Raw genomic sequence first — 15,925 nt, 5'->3', positions numbered from 1 at the left:
AGCAGCTTAAACTTGTTTTTGAGAACCAGAAAGTATAGACGACTCTGGCATGGAAGGAAGTAAGTTAGGCCAGAGCTTTTCTGTCTGGGTTTTTTTGAGCCCTCGGGGTGTACGAGGAAGAAAATGAGGAGGCGCTTCTCTCATGTCAGCACAAAAAATGTAAAAGGAAAGATTGCAGGGATGCTGAACAGAGGTCTGGCAGAGTAAATTGCAGGGGAGCAGCTGCCATGGCAACCCTCTGATAGTGAGAGCTTCTGCTGTAAACCCTGCTCGTGGGGAGGGAGTGCTGCTTTTAATGACCCCTGATGGATCATAACTGCCTATTACACACACAAAAACAATACTGCCGCGTTGCTTTAATTTGTAAAGGTATATAAATCAATGTTAAAAAATTTACTTCTGGTAATTGTTTTAAAATATTTAATACTTTTATTCAGCAACTATATATTCAGTTAGTCAAAAGTGACAGTAAAGACATTTTAAAATTGTCATTTTTTAAACTTTTTATTAATCAATAATCTTAAAAAAAAAAAAATATATATATATATATATATATATATAGGAATCTATTGATTTTATGTTCAGTTTATGGCAGTTTACCTTTACTGTATGCCAATGCTGATAGTTAGGTGTACTGTACAGTAGGCAACATATCATATATTTTTCTTAGCAGTGTTTTGTTTGTTAAATATCTGTGCTTTTCAGTAATCTCTGTTCTCTGTATAAATCATCACCGTTCCATTGTCCCCTCAATAAATACTTAATACAGCGTAAAGCCTGGCAAAAAGCATCACCGCACCGATCCCTGACAGTGAGTGATTGATATGGACTTTCTGACTCTAACTCTTATGATCCTTCAGCCAGGGATGTGTGTTAAGATTGCTCATGCATTTCTCATTAACAAACCTGCTGTTATAAATCACTGTGAGGCAAGAAAACAACTTGTTCCTTTTACTTGCGTCTATGTTTTTAATTAATGATTCCAGGTTGTGTCTTCATATTTCTGAGTTCTCTATCGACGTGAGCAAAACTGCTTGATTCTAAAGAGCAGCTCTAATGATGTGTCCCTGTGGAAAGAAGGACCTTCCCTGAAAATAGTTTCCCTGTCTCTGTGACTCTGTGATGGTGAGATTTTCGAGCCGAAGGTCATTGGCAAGGCCAGCAAATACAAGGGCCCTTCAGACACATAAGAGGTGCTAGACTGAGATACTGACAGTGCGACATACGTGTATGACTTTGCTTTGCATAAAGAACAGGACACTTGAGAAGCAGAAAGGTAGAGAGATTGCTTACTGAAGCAGCTGCTAACTTAAATTATAGGGGCTGGACTGAAAAGCGTTTATTTAATTTTATTAAATTTAATAAAAAATGTATTACATTTAATAATAAAAAACTTTGACACATAAGTAGCCATAACATAGTCTTGAATTATATCTCGAATACTGAATCTTTATTCAGGAATTCATTTATTGTTATGTGTTCATTAATCGCTTTATTTTATTTTTTCCCACGTAAAATAGATAACATCATACATTAAGATTTAATTTATCAACCAATCGCAAACAAAAAGCAATACTTTTACTGTATTACTTGACAACTTAATTAAAAAGCTCAATTTACAGTGCACTAAACATTTTTATAATTTCAGGTTGAACAAGAAGGAATCAACAATGAACAGTAGTATAATTATGCATATTAATATTAACCTACAGTAGATTATAAAAAAATAATTTATGGTTAGTTCATGACACCAGATGCATAAATTGAAATGAGCCTTATTGTGAAGTGTTGCTTTGGAATATTTCATGAACTACAAGCTATGTATCAGCAGTTTGGATCCACTGATTTAGAGAAATCATGAGAAAGCAGCACAGGTGTAGAGAGTCAGAATATGGCTGTTTGTCACTCACACACTGAGGGCGGCAAAACCCACAGCCGAAGCATGCTGAGACCATTCAGATTGGGCCCAGGCTGTGTGTTGCTATGGCAACAGCTCTGCTCTTTGGCGGGGGAGTCCTGGCATGGAGTACCACCCGCCCCCCTCCTCCTTCCCGGCTTGCTTTTGGCAGGCAGACATGACTAAGAGTGCACAGGGAAGCATTTGTCTCCAGACAACCAGATAACCGGCACTTACTTTTTGGTAAGAGCTTTGCTTTTTCCAATGGGATGTTGGTTAGAGGTTCTTTCTAGGTTTAAGTGGCATAGGTGCATGAGAATGGTTGTTGACATATTTGTACTTGTGGTTTAGTACAGATTTTGTGTGTCTGTATTGCATGTTTGCTAAAAGTGCTGGCAAATAGATTTGACTCGGATTTCTGCAACCTGTCTAAGGGCAATTTATGACTGTCCATGTGAATAATAGATAAGTACTATGCAATATTCTTCATTTTCTTGTGTGTGGCTGTGTTTGAGCAATTTTTTGGGGTATTTACTTATTGTGTGTGCTGATGTCTCAGGGATGTGAGCTATTGTGTGCTGGTGGCAAACCCGTCTGATCAGCAATCCGAGCACATCTCTTGCAGACGGGTGTGGACAGCGCAAGGGGGGGAAAGAGGGGGATGCTGGGTAGACACACAAGCACATCTGTCAGACACAAAGACGCTGATAGACTGGTCAGATTTGGCCTGAAAGTGAACCCATAGAGACACTTACAGACATGGTGTAATGATAAAGTAGGTGGACAAAGAGGGAGAGAACAGAGGGGTATACTGAAAAAATATAAAGTGAAAAAGATGACAGGCCGTATAGTTTCATCTGTTTTGTCATTAGACTAGAAAGAGCTAGATATATGTATACAATGAATCAATTCACTCGGTCTCTGGTCATGTTCATATTTTCTGTCCTACTGTTGAGTCATACAGTAATTAGCTACAAAGATCAGCTTATGTAATTTGTTATTTTCAATTAACCATTACATAGTAAACATCTTTTTTATGCAGTTATGCAATTTATCAGATTTTAGCAGCTGTATTTGTAGATTAAAAAAAAAAACTCTTGAGTGAAGGAATAGTTCACTGAAAAATTCTGTCATCATTTATTCACTCTGATGTTCCAAACCTAAATTTTTTTTTCAAAGCACAAAAGTAGAAGTTTTTGTAACACTTTACAATAAGGTCTCATTGCATTTTCCTGTTAATTACTGTGAAGCTGCTTTGAAACAATCTGTATTGTATAAAGCATTATGTAAATAAAGGTTACTTGACTTAAGTTGTTAAAGGGGTCATATGATGCGATTTCAAGTTTTTCTTTCTCTTTGGAGTGTTACAAGCTTATCGTGAATAGAGAAGATCCCTAAAGTTGCAAAGACTAAAGTTTCAAAACCAAAAAGATATTCTTTAGAAAAGTTAAGACTCAACCACACCCTCTTAAAACGCCTTGTTTAAAGACGACCCCACATGTCTACATCACGATGTGGGAAGAATTGCATAATGCCACCCAAATGTTTACCCAAAGAAGGCGTAACTTTTATTCTCACTGTTGCTGCTGTGTTTTGTTATGAAAGTGAAAATACTTTATTTGGCCTTCCAAGAGAGAACACAACTAGAATTAAGTGGTTAAGTTGTCTTTACAACTCTGTTCCAAAACAGTTCAACAAAATATTCAGATGTGTGTTGCACATTTTATAGAGGACAGTTTCCTGATCCTGGGAGAATAGACTACAATGCCGGCTGTTCTGACTCACAGTCTGTAAGTATGTTTTAATATTTAAAGAATTTGCCACTGATGATTTTAATGCAAGTTTTAAGCAGAGTACAGTAGCACTTGTTATTTGTCATTTCTTCGATCAAAAATGCAGACATGGTTTTATATTTAAGCATTACAATGCAACGCCATGTGTAAAAAGACAGCATAAATCATTATAATCTGTAATTATGTCCCTACTTAATGTGACAATTGCCTTGTGTGCAATGGGTTTTATTGGTTTTGTCTTATTGTGCCAGGAGATGGCATCAAAGTATGTTAAGGGGCGTAACATTTCCGTCCCACGCTTGAGGAATTTGGCCAATCACAATGCACTGGATAGCTGGCCAATCAGAGCAATCCCACGTTTTTCAGAACAATGAGCTTTGTAAAAATGTGTGCATTTCAGAAAGGTGGGGCATAGAGGAGAAAAAATTGTGTACTGTATGTGGAAAATAATGTTTTTTAAATGTTAAACCGCATAAACACATTTCAATACACCAAGTACACAAAATAATGTTATTTTTAGCAGCATCATATGACCAATTTAACCTTAATTAATTAACTAACATTAAATAATAATGAAAAATAGATTTGTTACTGTACTTATTATTCCTTGTTAACAGTAGTTAATAACTGTTCATTGTTAGATAATGTTAGCTCAGGTCCTTTAAAAAATATTAACAGATACAAATTTTGATCGTAATAATGTACAGTATTAGTAAATGTCGAAATCTACATGAACTAAGATGAATAAATGCTTTTTATTGTTATTGTTTGTGTTAACTAATGTAGTTAAATAATGTTAACAAATGGAACCTTATTATGTAGCTCTTTTCCTTACAATGAAAATTCAGAAAAAGGAATATCATTAAAAATTTTAAATAATGAAGTAGTCCACATGACTCATGCACTATTCCAATTTGTTTAAAGTCATACAATGGTTTTTGTGATTTAAACAAATTAAATTTGTTATTTTGCTGTTCTCGCAGCTCTCAAATCTCATTTTCAGCTCTCTAGGTTTTATAGAAAAGAGCTGCATTAAAGATTGTGTGTTGTATGATTCATCTATGAAGTTCAACAAAATGATTCAGTGACACACTGCTCTGTGAAAGACGTTCAGTGTATAATGACTTATATTTTATTCTGTTCATCACATAAAACTATTGCATAATGTCAGAAGATTTGTAATATAGTCAAAATTACTTTTCTGCTAGTTCTTTAATATTTCTTTTGCCTTAGAAAATAAAACATCAACCGGACTTTATTTAAAAATTCTGATTTTAAGTGAAAAAAGCAACTTCATACAGGTTTGGAATAGCATGAATGTGATTAAATAATGACAGAATTTTACTTTTAGAGTGAATTATTTACTGTGTAACTGCGGGTTGATGCCGTACCGCAAATTCGAGTCTGGTGGGTGAATATTATTCTAATGGGATCTGAACAAAACTCTTTTCCCTTTCTGTGCATGTGTGTATGTAAGTGGGTAGGCGGATGCCAGGGCTGTAAGTGGGTGGAAATAGTGCACAAGAAACAAAGGCGGTGCATCGCTGACTCCCATCATGCAGTCTGTTTGCACTGGAGAGAGAGTGGGAGTAGCAAATGACCCTTAATCACTTCGCATCACTTCAGAAAGCTTTGACGTAAGCCACGCTGCTAGTTTTTCTCTGTCGGTGCGAATGTGTCGGCCTTGTGTCTGAGCACATGTTAGCTGATCATTGCAGCACCAACTTCAATTAAATCAAAATACCTTGTCTTGTGCTTGCAAGTTAAGAGTTTAATATTGCAAATACAACAAAGATTTATGGCTGTTTACTAGATTATGGGACACATTTAACTCATACTCCTACACAGTGCGTACACTGATTTGTAGGCACTGTCTTTGACAACCTTCAGCTTTGGGTAGCCTTTGCAACACCATCTAGATCCGTCTTTAGGTTCAAATTAGAACTGAAATGTATGTGTTGTGTTGTAAGAATGCAGAAAGTATGTTAGTGTCTTAAAGAGCCAAGGGATACTGTTAATAGCACTGTTTTAAAGCAGAATCTATCCCTGGATGCATGTTGCCAGCCAATCCGTGGGCTGTATTCTGCCTACTGCTTAATCGGTTGCAGTTTCTTCTTATACCTCGTCAATCTGCCGTTACCATGACAATTTACTCTCTCTAAGTGTTCCCAATTTTTTTTAGCTTTCTGCTTTTTTTGGTTTAGTTAGAGGTTTAAATTAATATCCTCTGAATGGACATAGATAAAACTGCACATTGGAAGTAGGTGTGAAATTATATTTAAGCAATTGTAGAGAAGAATAGTTCTGTAGACTGACTCAGTCTTTAATAATGTGCACTTATGCATTCTTTTTGTCTAGCTGCTGATATTACATATATGTATTCTCTAACACTGTTTTCTAACGGAAGTGACAAGCGATAAGAAGGGAAGTTCCACCAACAGTGAATCTTATTGGTCCACTGTGTATTATTAAACATCAAAAAAAAAAAAAAAAAAAATTGTATTAGCTGTGATTGTCACTAGTCATTGAGCAGCAATCTTAACTTAAAAGTGATAAATTATATGTCACTGTAATTTAGTAAAAAGTTGTATGTTAAAAAGTAATGTTACAAAAGTTGCTGAGTCCTCTTGTGGACACATTGGAATTCCTGTTTTTGAAGCACATGTAAAAAAAACTCCTGCCAGCGGGCACCTGGCAGTATAAAAATGCGCCTGCTGAATATGTCACCAAATGATGTTGTCTTCAGGAGACGTTTGTTTGTTAGCAGTGTGACTATATGGCTGAAAAATCAGGACACAAGTGTTTCAAGAAGTGCGTGCCTCCATGTCACAGGCTCTTGACACCTGAGGACATGCACGACTTGTCTGTGATGTAACTTGGTGAGGAGCCCTTCTCTCGAGTGCTCGAAACTCTCGAGAGATATCTGTCACTTCCTTGGAAATCCTCACCAGGTGGTCAGGCATATGCCTTGGCATGGAATAGTTGCCATTTCATTCCCCAATGTGTCCACAAGAGGACGCAGCGTAGGTTCCCTAGAAGGGGAACATCTCATGTAACCATGGTTCCCCAAGAGGGAACGAGATGCTGCATCCCTTCACCATGCCTTCGGCCTGCCTGTTTCACATCTCCTTCAAACAGCTAATTTGGTGATAAATTCAGTAGGTGCCCTTTTATACTGCCAGGCACCCGCCCATGATGTCACGGGCTACATGGACCAATAGTATAAGAGTTTTTTTCACACATGCTTCAGACACCAGTCCTGCTGCTATCATTCCCCAATGTGTCCACATTAGGATGCAGCATCTCGTTCCATGGTTACATGCATAACCTGAGATGATTTAAAAAAAAAAAATGCACAAATGTTAAGCAACACAACTGTTTTCAATATTAATAATAAGAAAGGTTGAGTGCAAAATCAGTATAGTAGAATGTGACACTGAGGACTGGACTAATGGCTGCTGAAAATTCAGCATTTCATCACAGGAATAAATTAAATTTGAAAATATATTAAAATAGAAAACATCTATTTTAAGTGTAATAATGTTTCACAGTATTATATACTATGTTATATAACTATTTTACTGTATTTGTAATGAAATAAATGCATCCTTGCTGAGCATAAGAGACTTTTTAAAAACAAAAAAATTAACCCTAAGTTTTTAAATAGTAGAGTAAGGGTATTATATTTTGAGAGTTGCTTGTTCTCTGTCTTTGTTTATGGAAGGCTCTCATTAATATTGTTTCAAATCATTTGATATTTATTATTAATGCCAAAAAAAGACCTTGATTGTGTGTGTGTGACAGTGTGTGGGTCACCATATGTGTGCACAGCGGTCTTATAGTGTTCTGACAATGTAATACAGTCTCATTCTCATTTCTTTTCAGCCTTTTGTGAGGACTGCATGGATTATTTGATTAGTTCATTATAATGAAAGAAGTGATGAAAATTTCTCTGGATTGATTTAGAAAGTATGTGTGAATATTTGCCTGTGGACATGCTCATGTGGGCATCTTGATGTATGTGTGTATATGTATGTGCCGCACAGAGCAAGTATCAGCGCGGATCGTGCAGGAGGTTACAGCCGAAGCAGTAGCAGTACTGAAGGGAGAGCAGGAGCTGCATCCGGACACTGCCGTCAGGCTGCCATCAGGTAGGCCTGCAGGAGAGCATCTTGGGATACTGGAGGTTGGCAACAATCAGCCCTGCTCTTAAAGGACTTAAATGGGTTGGTGAGACATGCAGAGAAGAGAAGATAAAAATGGAAGGCATTGGGAACATTGAGGTTTTCTTTTTTTCCTGACTCAAAGGCTTTTGCAGAAGGAGCAAAGTGTTACGCAAAGTCTACGGAGATTAGTCACAAGTATTTTTACACTCTATAATCACATAATCCTGGCTTTTGTGATTTATTTTGACACTGAAGGTAATTTAGAGTTCACCTAAAAAATGAAATTTGTCACTGTTTAATGATTTTAAACTAATACTTAAAATACTCTTTGCCAATTTGTATTTCTTTTTTTCTTGGAACATAAAAGGAGAGTTCTGAATAATGTATGGTTTCCTTCATTTATGTACACTACAATTCAAGAGTTTGGAGTCAGTAAAAGTTTTATGAAATCAATACTTTTATTCAAAGATTCATTCAATTGATCAAAAGTGACAGAAAAGACATTTATAATGTAACAAAAGATTTCCATTTCAAATGAATGCAGTTTTTTGGGGGACTTTGTCTTCAAAAACTGAAGGAAAACCCACAAAAAATATTAAGCAGCTCATCTATTTTTAACATTGATAATAATAAGAAATATTTATTGAGCACCAATTCAGCATATTGGAATAATTTCTGAAGGATCATGTGACTAGAGTAATTATGTTGAAAACTCAGTTTTGCATCACAGGAATAAATTACATTTAAAAATATATTATAATAGCAAGCTTTTGAACGGTAGTGTTCTTTTACAGTTATTACCAACTGTTGCATTTACATTTTTAAAAAGGATTCAAAGGCACCATAAAAGTATAAGAAAAGCAGTCCAGGTGTCTTGTTCTTTACATTGCAAGGATTCTAAGACCATACAATACATTATGTCATGAACATACCAAAATATAAGTTATTAATTGTGTATTAACAGTGAGTTGAACTTGAGATTTGGATCATTCAGATTGTGAATGAATCATTCAGACAGGCTTTGTTAACTGTATCAACTAATTTATTAGTAATAGCTAGATACTGAAATAACTCAAATCAGACATCACTACTTCTCACACACCAATGAGAGCTAGTGCAGATTTCAAGATTTTCAGTTCATTTTCTTTTTCAGGTGATCTGTTCCTTTGAATGTTTATGTATTTTCATGGTTGTCAAACACAACATGGAAAGACAGCACTCAAATAAGTTTTATTTTTGCTTTCCTATCAGTGCATGTGATCATATCATATCATTTGTTCTGTGTGTCTGTTCCTCGCTTTGTGTGGAAACCATCAGGAGGGTGCTTTCTTTTCCCTCATAATGGCATTTCTGCCTTGACAGCTGGCTTGTCCCAGCTTCTCTCTGCTTGATTTCTGTACCCACCAGCCCCTGGCTCTTTGTGTTTGTGTGTGTGTGTGTGTGTGTGTGTGTGTGTGGTGCAGAGAGGGTAGAGAGGGTCAGCATTAGGATGAGCCCTTAGCCCTCTCTGTCCTCTACGGCTTCCTGGAAAAAGGGGTGGACTTTTTTTTCCTGGTTTCTGTGGTCATGCTGCATGTCTTTTGTGATGTGGTTTTGTCTGAGCTTTCTTGATTTTCAATTGTTCATTTGTGAGCATGTGTTGCTACTGTTATAGCAGTTTCTGTGTTTTGACAGTGGCATTCTGAGGACTGTGCAGCATGCTGGTGACGTTAGTTTATGAATTTATGTAAACTTATTGTAGTACTTCATGTGATAATGCAAAATTTTTCACTGCTATTAGAAAGCTAAAATAGTAGAGATGCATTGCTTATAATGGCACACATGAACTTAGATCATTTACAGTTTTGCTAATTTGAAGTTATCCTTTATTTATGTTACAAATTCAGTCCAAAATGATCAGATGCTTCACTGTCAGACTTAAAAAGAAAAATTAAATAGAATCTATAGCTCCAAGTTTCCACTTGCTGTGGCAGAATTAGTCAGCAAAAATTAGATAATGATTTCTGCACACTTGATGTTGAGTCAGTCTGTCAGAAGAGCTCAAAGAATTAGAGACGGCAAAGATTTCAGCATACCAATCCTGAGCCCAGACTCCTCTCCGCTCAGCAAATCCTTAGAAATACTGTAACTCTCACATGGGGGGGTTTACATTAAAATCTATTGTTATTAAACTCCTTGCCCCTTGGAGTCTCTTTATAAGCTTATACAAGCTAATTGCATTTTATGATACAATTTTATCCATTCATGAATCTACTTTTCCTTGTTAAAACATGACCATTGGGTTTCACATGGTTTCTTTTTCTTGTGTGGGCATTAACAGAAATTTAGCAAAAGAAAATGTCACTTCTGAGCTGCAATACACTTTTAAAAGTTTGGGGCCATTTCTCTTCAGCCATCGCTCCACTCTTCAGTGCCACACAATTTATTTAAATAGAAATATTTTGCAATATTATACATATATTTACTGTGACTTTTGAGCAATTTAATGTGTCCTAATTGAATTAAAAAATATATATAAAGACAGATCCTAAACTTTTGAATGGTAGTTTATATATGCACAAAGATCGGAAAGGAATGTGAAATAAATTGCACAAAAATATTCGGAGGAAACTTAGAACTTTACTTCAAACCTCTTATGATGCCTTTACATTCTTGTTTCATAGGCAATCCACTAGGTTTTGGAATAAACCCATAATGGGATGCCCAAACTGTAGATGTGTTGATCTTGAACATTGCCTTGATTTCTTCTTTTCCTCTGTTTGTTTGTAGTGGAGGACTCTGCAAACCTGCCACCCTCACCTCCTCCGTCCCCAGCAGCAGAGCATTTTGGGCCTTTGGATCCAGGTAGGGTCATGCTTGATGTGTGTATGGAGAGAGGTGAGGTGAGAAACAAACTGAAAGAACTTGAACACCTTTTTTCCATGAGTATTACAGTCAGCCTCTGACCCTGGCTTGAATGAGGGTGTTCTATTTGGGGACACCTGCTAGTCCCATCAATTCCAGGCTGATTTCACCCCTCTCACAGTGCCCTACAGATGTCCACGCTCTGCTGATCTGTGGGACTGGTCCAAAGATTGATGGAGTTATGTGTGCAGGATCAACTTTGCCTCCTTTGTTGACATCATTCAAGTCAACCTCCTCTTCCTCATCCAGCATCTCCAGCTCTTAAACATGGCCTCATCTTCATCATTGCTAACTCCGGGAGCTTGTCTTGATGAAAAACTCATGCCAAAGTGACCAGTCCTCCTAAGCAATCAAACTCAACCCCTCCTTATACCCCGCCCGACCATGGATTTTGACTCCGCCCTGCATGAAAGCCTTAAACCTTAAACTGAATGCTGTGCTGTCTCACCTGCAGCTGATATTTCCAGGCTGTTGTTGAAACTGTGTGGCATTCAGGTTGCCTGCTCATCCTCTCTCCAAAACCAGATCTGTTTATTGCTCCAAATCTCTCCCAGTTCCTCTGTGCGTCCCTGTCTATAGTTTTGCATGTTGTATCGTAGGTGCTGTTGATGTTGTGGGCTTGTGCTCGTTCGTCATTTTGACTGTGTCCGTCTGTACTGCCTGTGGTAGGTCAATGCCATGCTCAGATCACTCTCTGAAGCTACTAAACTAAACGTTAATTTCATTAACACAATCACTAACAGCCTTCAGGAGGAGCTACGCCAGTCATTAAGCACCTACTTAAAGTCAACATGAAATCAAAATTTACATTTGTTTCTTATTTTTTATTTATGGGTTCATATTAGGTTTATAATGGCCATAATCGAATGTTTATTTGTATTGTTCATGTTCACCTATTTTTATATTTAGGTGTTTTATCTTTGCTGTCATATAAGGTTCATTTAAAGGTAACATTAAATTCACTTGTAACATTTAAATTATATTAAATGTATATAATGGACCCAGAACAACTTTTTATTTTATTTTATCAAGTACAATTAATCAGTTGATTAGAGACAAATTATTAATTTGTGTTTTTTTTGTATATATATATATATATATATATATATATATATATATATATATATATATATATATATATATATATATATATTTCTGGGGTTTTTATTTTCCATTTTTTTTATGCCATATCATATTGAATTTTAATAATGACCAATCATCAGTTATTGTTTAAAAGATGAAAATAATGATTTTCTTACTGGTATCAGCTAGAATTTGTATATATATTTTTATTAGTGTTTCACTCATACATATTTCATATTACAGAAGTAAAATGGTTTGTGAATGTTGATTCACGTTGACTTTAAGCAGACACTTAATACTGATGCGGTTTCATCTGTTTTAGACCTTCCTCACACAAAACAAACCTATAAAAATTAATTCAAGATGTTCAGAATCTGGTTATGGCATAGCACCACTGCAGTCACAACTTGTGTTTCTTGACACAGTGTTTGTGTTCGGTGTGTCTTTCCCTTTTTCGTACACATACTCCTATATTGTTTTCTTCTCTCCACTTGACTTTTTAGCTCTTTATTCTCTCTCTTTCTGGCTCTTTCTTTACCTCCTCCCTTCCTTTCTCAATTTTATCTTATTTTGATTCACCTCCTTTTTTACTCTCTTCTCTTACTTGCTCCACCCTTTCTAGCTTCCTTCGTTTTCCTCTCTTTCTCTGTCTCTGTCTCTTTCTCCAGATTTCCCTGCAGTTCTTTTCCTTTTGTCTATTTGTAGATGTAGGGGATGAGGAGGAAGCAGGTCCTCTCCGCTTCTTCCAAAATTCTCGCGAGAGGTGCAAGTTCCTCGCCCCCTCCATCTCAGTGTCTGTGCCTGAGGATGACCCCTACCACTCTGACGAGGAATACTATGAGCACCCTTTATTCAGCCCAGAGTGGACGCGCTCTGGCTCTCGCCCCCCAGGGCAGGCCGCTGCGTTTAGACAGATTGAAGGTGAACCTCGCATGGTTCCTCTCTGCCATTCTCTTTCCTCCCCTCCTCCTTTTTCTATCTCTTTCCTTCTACTTCTTTCTTTAGCTCAGCATCAACACCTCTCTCTCTCTCTTTCTCTCACTCTTGCTCTCTCTCTCTCTCTCTGGTCTGCCTCTTTCTGTCTTTTGTCTCTACTGTGTCGTGCACACTCTGATGTGGGGGTGGTGTCTGTTTTTGTACCTTGTTCATTGCAAGTCATTTGGATTTTGCACAACTTTAATGCCGTGTGGTAAACAGGCACAAGCTTGCTTTTAGACAAAATCTCTGCTGCTGTGAGGTGCTCAGTTTAAGGAGGAAAATCACTGACTCTGAAAATTAAATCCAAATGACTTGCAACATCAGCAGGACATTTGTGCATGCTGTGCACATTTTTTTCTTTGCCTGTTTGCCGTCTTCTTATCTCTGCATCTGTCTGCCCGTATGTTAGCCTGTTTGTCCATTTTATATTTTTGATTGTTCCTCATTTGGCCCAAAACGTGCTCATCCCAACTGGCCCCTCTCATTTCTCCAACCTGCTGATGTACACATGCTGTAGATCACAGTTAGACTTTCAGCTCTTCACATGGTGGCCCACACACACACAAGCATCTCTGACCTTATTTCATCGGTGAAGAAAGGTTAATCACTTTCAGCACCAAAATGATTATTTGCACCGTGGGTTGTGTTTCCAATTGAACTAGGGTTGGGGAACAAGAACTTAGAAAATACTGGAACAAAATCATCTTTTTGTGGTATCATAACATCTTCATTGCTTAAAGGTGTGAGCTTGCAATCTGAATTGAATGTGATGAGAAATATAATGTACAAAATAAGACAATAAACTGACAACACACTTTATGTTACAGCCTATGTTGCAGTACAATTAATGACTGAATTGAATGATTGAAGTAGGGCTCGTTTTTGTCCTCCTCTCCATTTTTCTCACCCTCATATACTGTCTTCTCTCATCCCTCGTTCCACTGTAGCATCCTGCTGAGATATGGCCTGGTGTGGTCTGCTTCTCCATATCTAGCCTGGCTCCCAGCAGAGACTGTTGCTGTTCCTCATCTCTCTTTCTCTCTCTCTGTCTCTCTCTCTCTCTCTCTCTCTCTGTCTCTTGAACATATATAAAGGAGCTGATGTAGAGTATTTGTCATAAACTTTTGAAATAAGCATTAATAATGTAACTGAGAGGTAAATTTTTTATATAAATAATCAGTTTCTTATGAGTTTTTAGATTTTTTTATTAATTAATAAAAAAATAGAGAATAGGGAAATAGGAAAGAACCAAATGAAAAACTGATTTAAGCAATATCACAGAAGCAAGCTTGGTTTTCTGCTGAAAATTGTTGTTGGATGTAGGTTGCAGTTCTGCAAACAAGTTTAATTTTAGACAAAATATGGCCAGTATTTTGTCTTTTTTTGTTCCTCTAATTAAAAAAATAATTCCAAACAAAGCCAAAGAAAAATTAACTGATGCATATCACAGAGCAAATCTGTGATCAAAACGTATTGTTTTTTTTTTGTCAAATACATTACTAAACAAGTAGGTTTGATAAATTAGGTATATTGAGGAAGAACAAGTTTAATGAGAGTTTGGTTAAAGTGCACGAACATCTTCCTTATTCATCTTCATTTAACACCTCTTCAAATACTCAAGGTCAGAGAAAACTGCACAAATACATTCTACAAAAGTCATAAACGCCATTGGATTTGTCCTCATAACTGATAGAGCTGAAAGTGTCCCACCTTTTTTATTCCCAAATAATCCAAGTCTGTGTTGTCTATAGTCTTGATGTTTCCACTTGTCTCCCTCTCTATGAAGAAGAGGAGACCATAGAGAGTCTCTCAGCTGCGGAGGAGGAAGAGGAGGAGAATTCAGAAGCCGCAGCAACAGCAGCAGCTCTAGAGGAAGAGGAGGAAGAGGAGCAGTGGAGTGGAGAGGAGCCTGAGCAGGAATCTCCAACTGAGCTCCTAGAGCGGGCAGAGGTCATAGGCGAGGCCCAGGCTCTGCCCGGCCTGCAGGCTGAGGTTCACAAACAGACAGCTACTGTTGCTAACGAGGCCCCTAATGGGGGAGCTGAGGAGACAGGGGGGCAAGAAAACCTTGCAGAAGGTGTGTCCATCCTTCTCACAACCTGCATGTTTCTCTCTCCCGTCAAAAAAAAAAAAAAAAAAAAGGCAAAGCCAAACCACCGTGAAAGCTTTCTAAAGGATTGTGGGTGAATGGCTCAAATATCTCCTCTATCTGCTGATGCTGCAAGGCAACACAGGCTTGATGGTGACCAGCTTCTGTGGCCCGAGCTGTGTGTCTGTCTGTCATTGTCTTTCTTAATTTCTTAAATGCTTTTCCCATAGCAACTGCTGTCTGCAAGCTATTTGATTAAGCTTTTTCTGAACTTTACAGCTTGTTTCTCTGTTGATGCTATTGCTGCCAGGTCGACCTCCTCCATATATTATTGTCCATTGCTCAGTTAATTTTTATTTGCCAGCTACATTGCCAGTTTGTGGGTGATTTTTGATGCATGCTTCAACAAAACACCTGTGTTTTTACATGTGGGATTCTATGAGAATCCTCTCTTTTTGTGAAATTGTGATATTTTGTCATGCTTCATTTTCAAAAGCATTTGAAAAGCTAAGCTTGTTGATTTAATTTAAATTGTATTTCATTTTTTTCATTATTTTCAAAGCATTGTCATTTCACATGGTTTACATAAGTGCTTTTTATTCTCTTAATTATGTGAAATGCAGAAAATTTTTGAATATTTAATAATACTGTATTATTTCAGTGGCAAATTAAGACATTTATAGCTAAATGTTTAAGTGTAATATCTGATAATATGAAAATGAAAATCAGATCCACTATGCATTTTCCATAATCTCTGAATATGCATTTGGTAGATGTTTTTAGATGAGCTATTCCATCTTACTGCTGGTATACTGACGTCAGTATTGTTTGGACCACCTCCTTGGATATTCCATCCTCATTTTCTGGACCTCATCCACGCGACATTAAATGTACTGGGTCTGCATGCTGGTCCTGTCATATCCATGCCATCACTCCATCACTGAATTGGTATGTGTGTCTCATCGGCTGCTGCTATTTGAAAGTGGAAGTTCATTTGACCAAGAGCTTTGCCTTT

General features: G+C 37.2%; 1 protein-coding gene across 12 annotated transcripts in view; it reads left to right on the top strand.

Moving 5' to 3' along the window:
* The window catches only part of LOC113053035 (microtubule-associated protein 2), an 86,687-nt gene that overhangs the window by 53,965 nt on the left and 16,797 nt on the right, over nt 1-15,925 (top strand). For 3 of the 12 annotated variants that reach the window (XM_026217638.1, XM_026217635.1, XM_026217633.1), the window contains exons 5-8: nt 7,737-7,841; nt 10,626-10,700; nt 12,549-12,764; nt 14,608-14,898. In XM_026217638.1, coding sequence (XP_026073423.1) covers nt 7,737-7,841; nt 10,626-10,700; nt 12,549-12,764; nt 14,608-14,898 — 687 coding nt within the window. Of the gene's footprint in view, nt 1-1,960; nt 2,141-7,736; nt 7,842-10,625; nt 10,701-12,548; nt 12,765-14,607; nt 14,899-15,925 lie in introns of those variants that run through there. The other 9 variants (XM_026217634.1, XM_026217637.1, XM_026217640.1 and 6 more) reach the window with 9 other exon arrangements.

This window comes from Carassius auratus, chromosome 34 (assembly GCF_003368295.1).
Source record: "Carassius auratus strain Wakin chromosome 34, ASM336829v1, whole genome shotgun sequence".
Classification (NCBI taxonomy): domain Eukaryota; kingdom Metazoa; phylum Chordata; class Actinopteri; order Cypriniformes; family Cyprinidae; genus Carassius; species Carassius auratus.
This window is presented reverse-complemented; position numbering and strand designations above follow the sequence as displayed.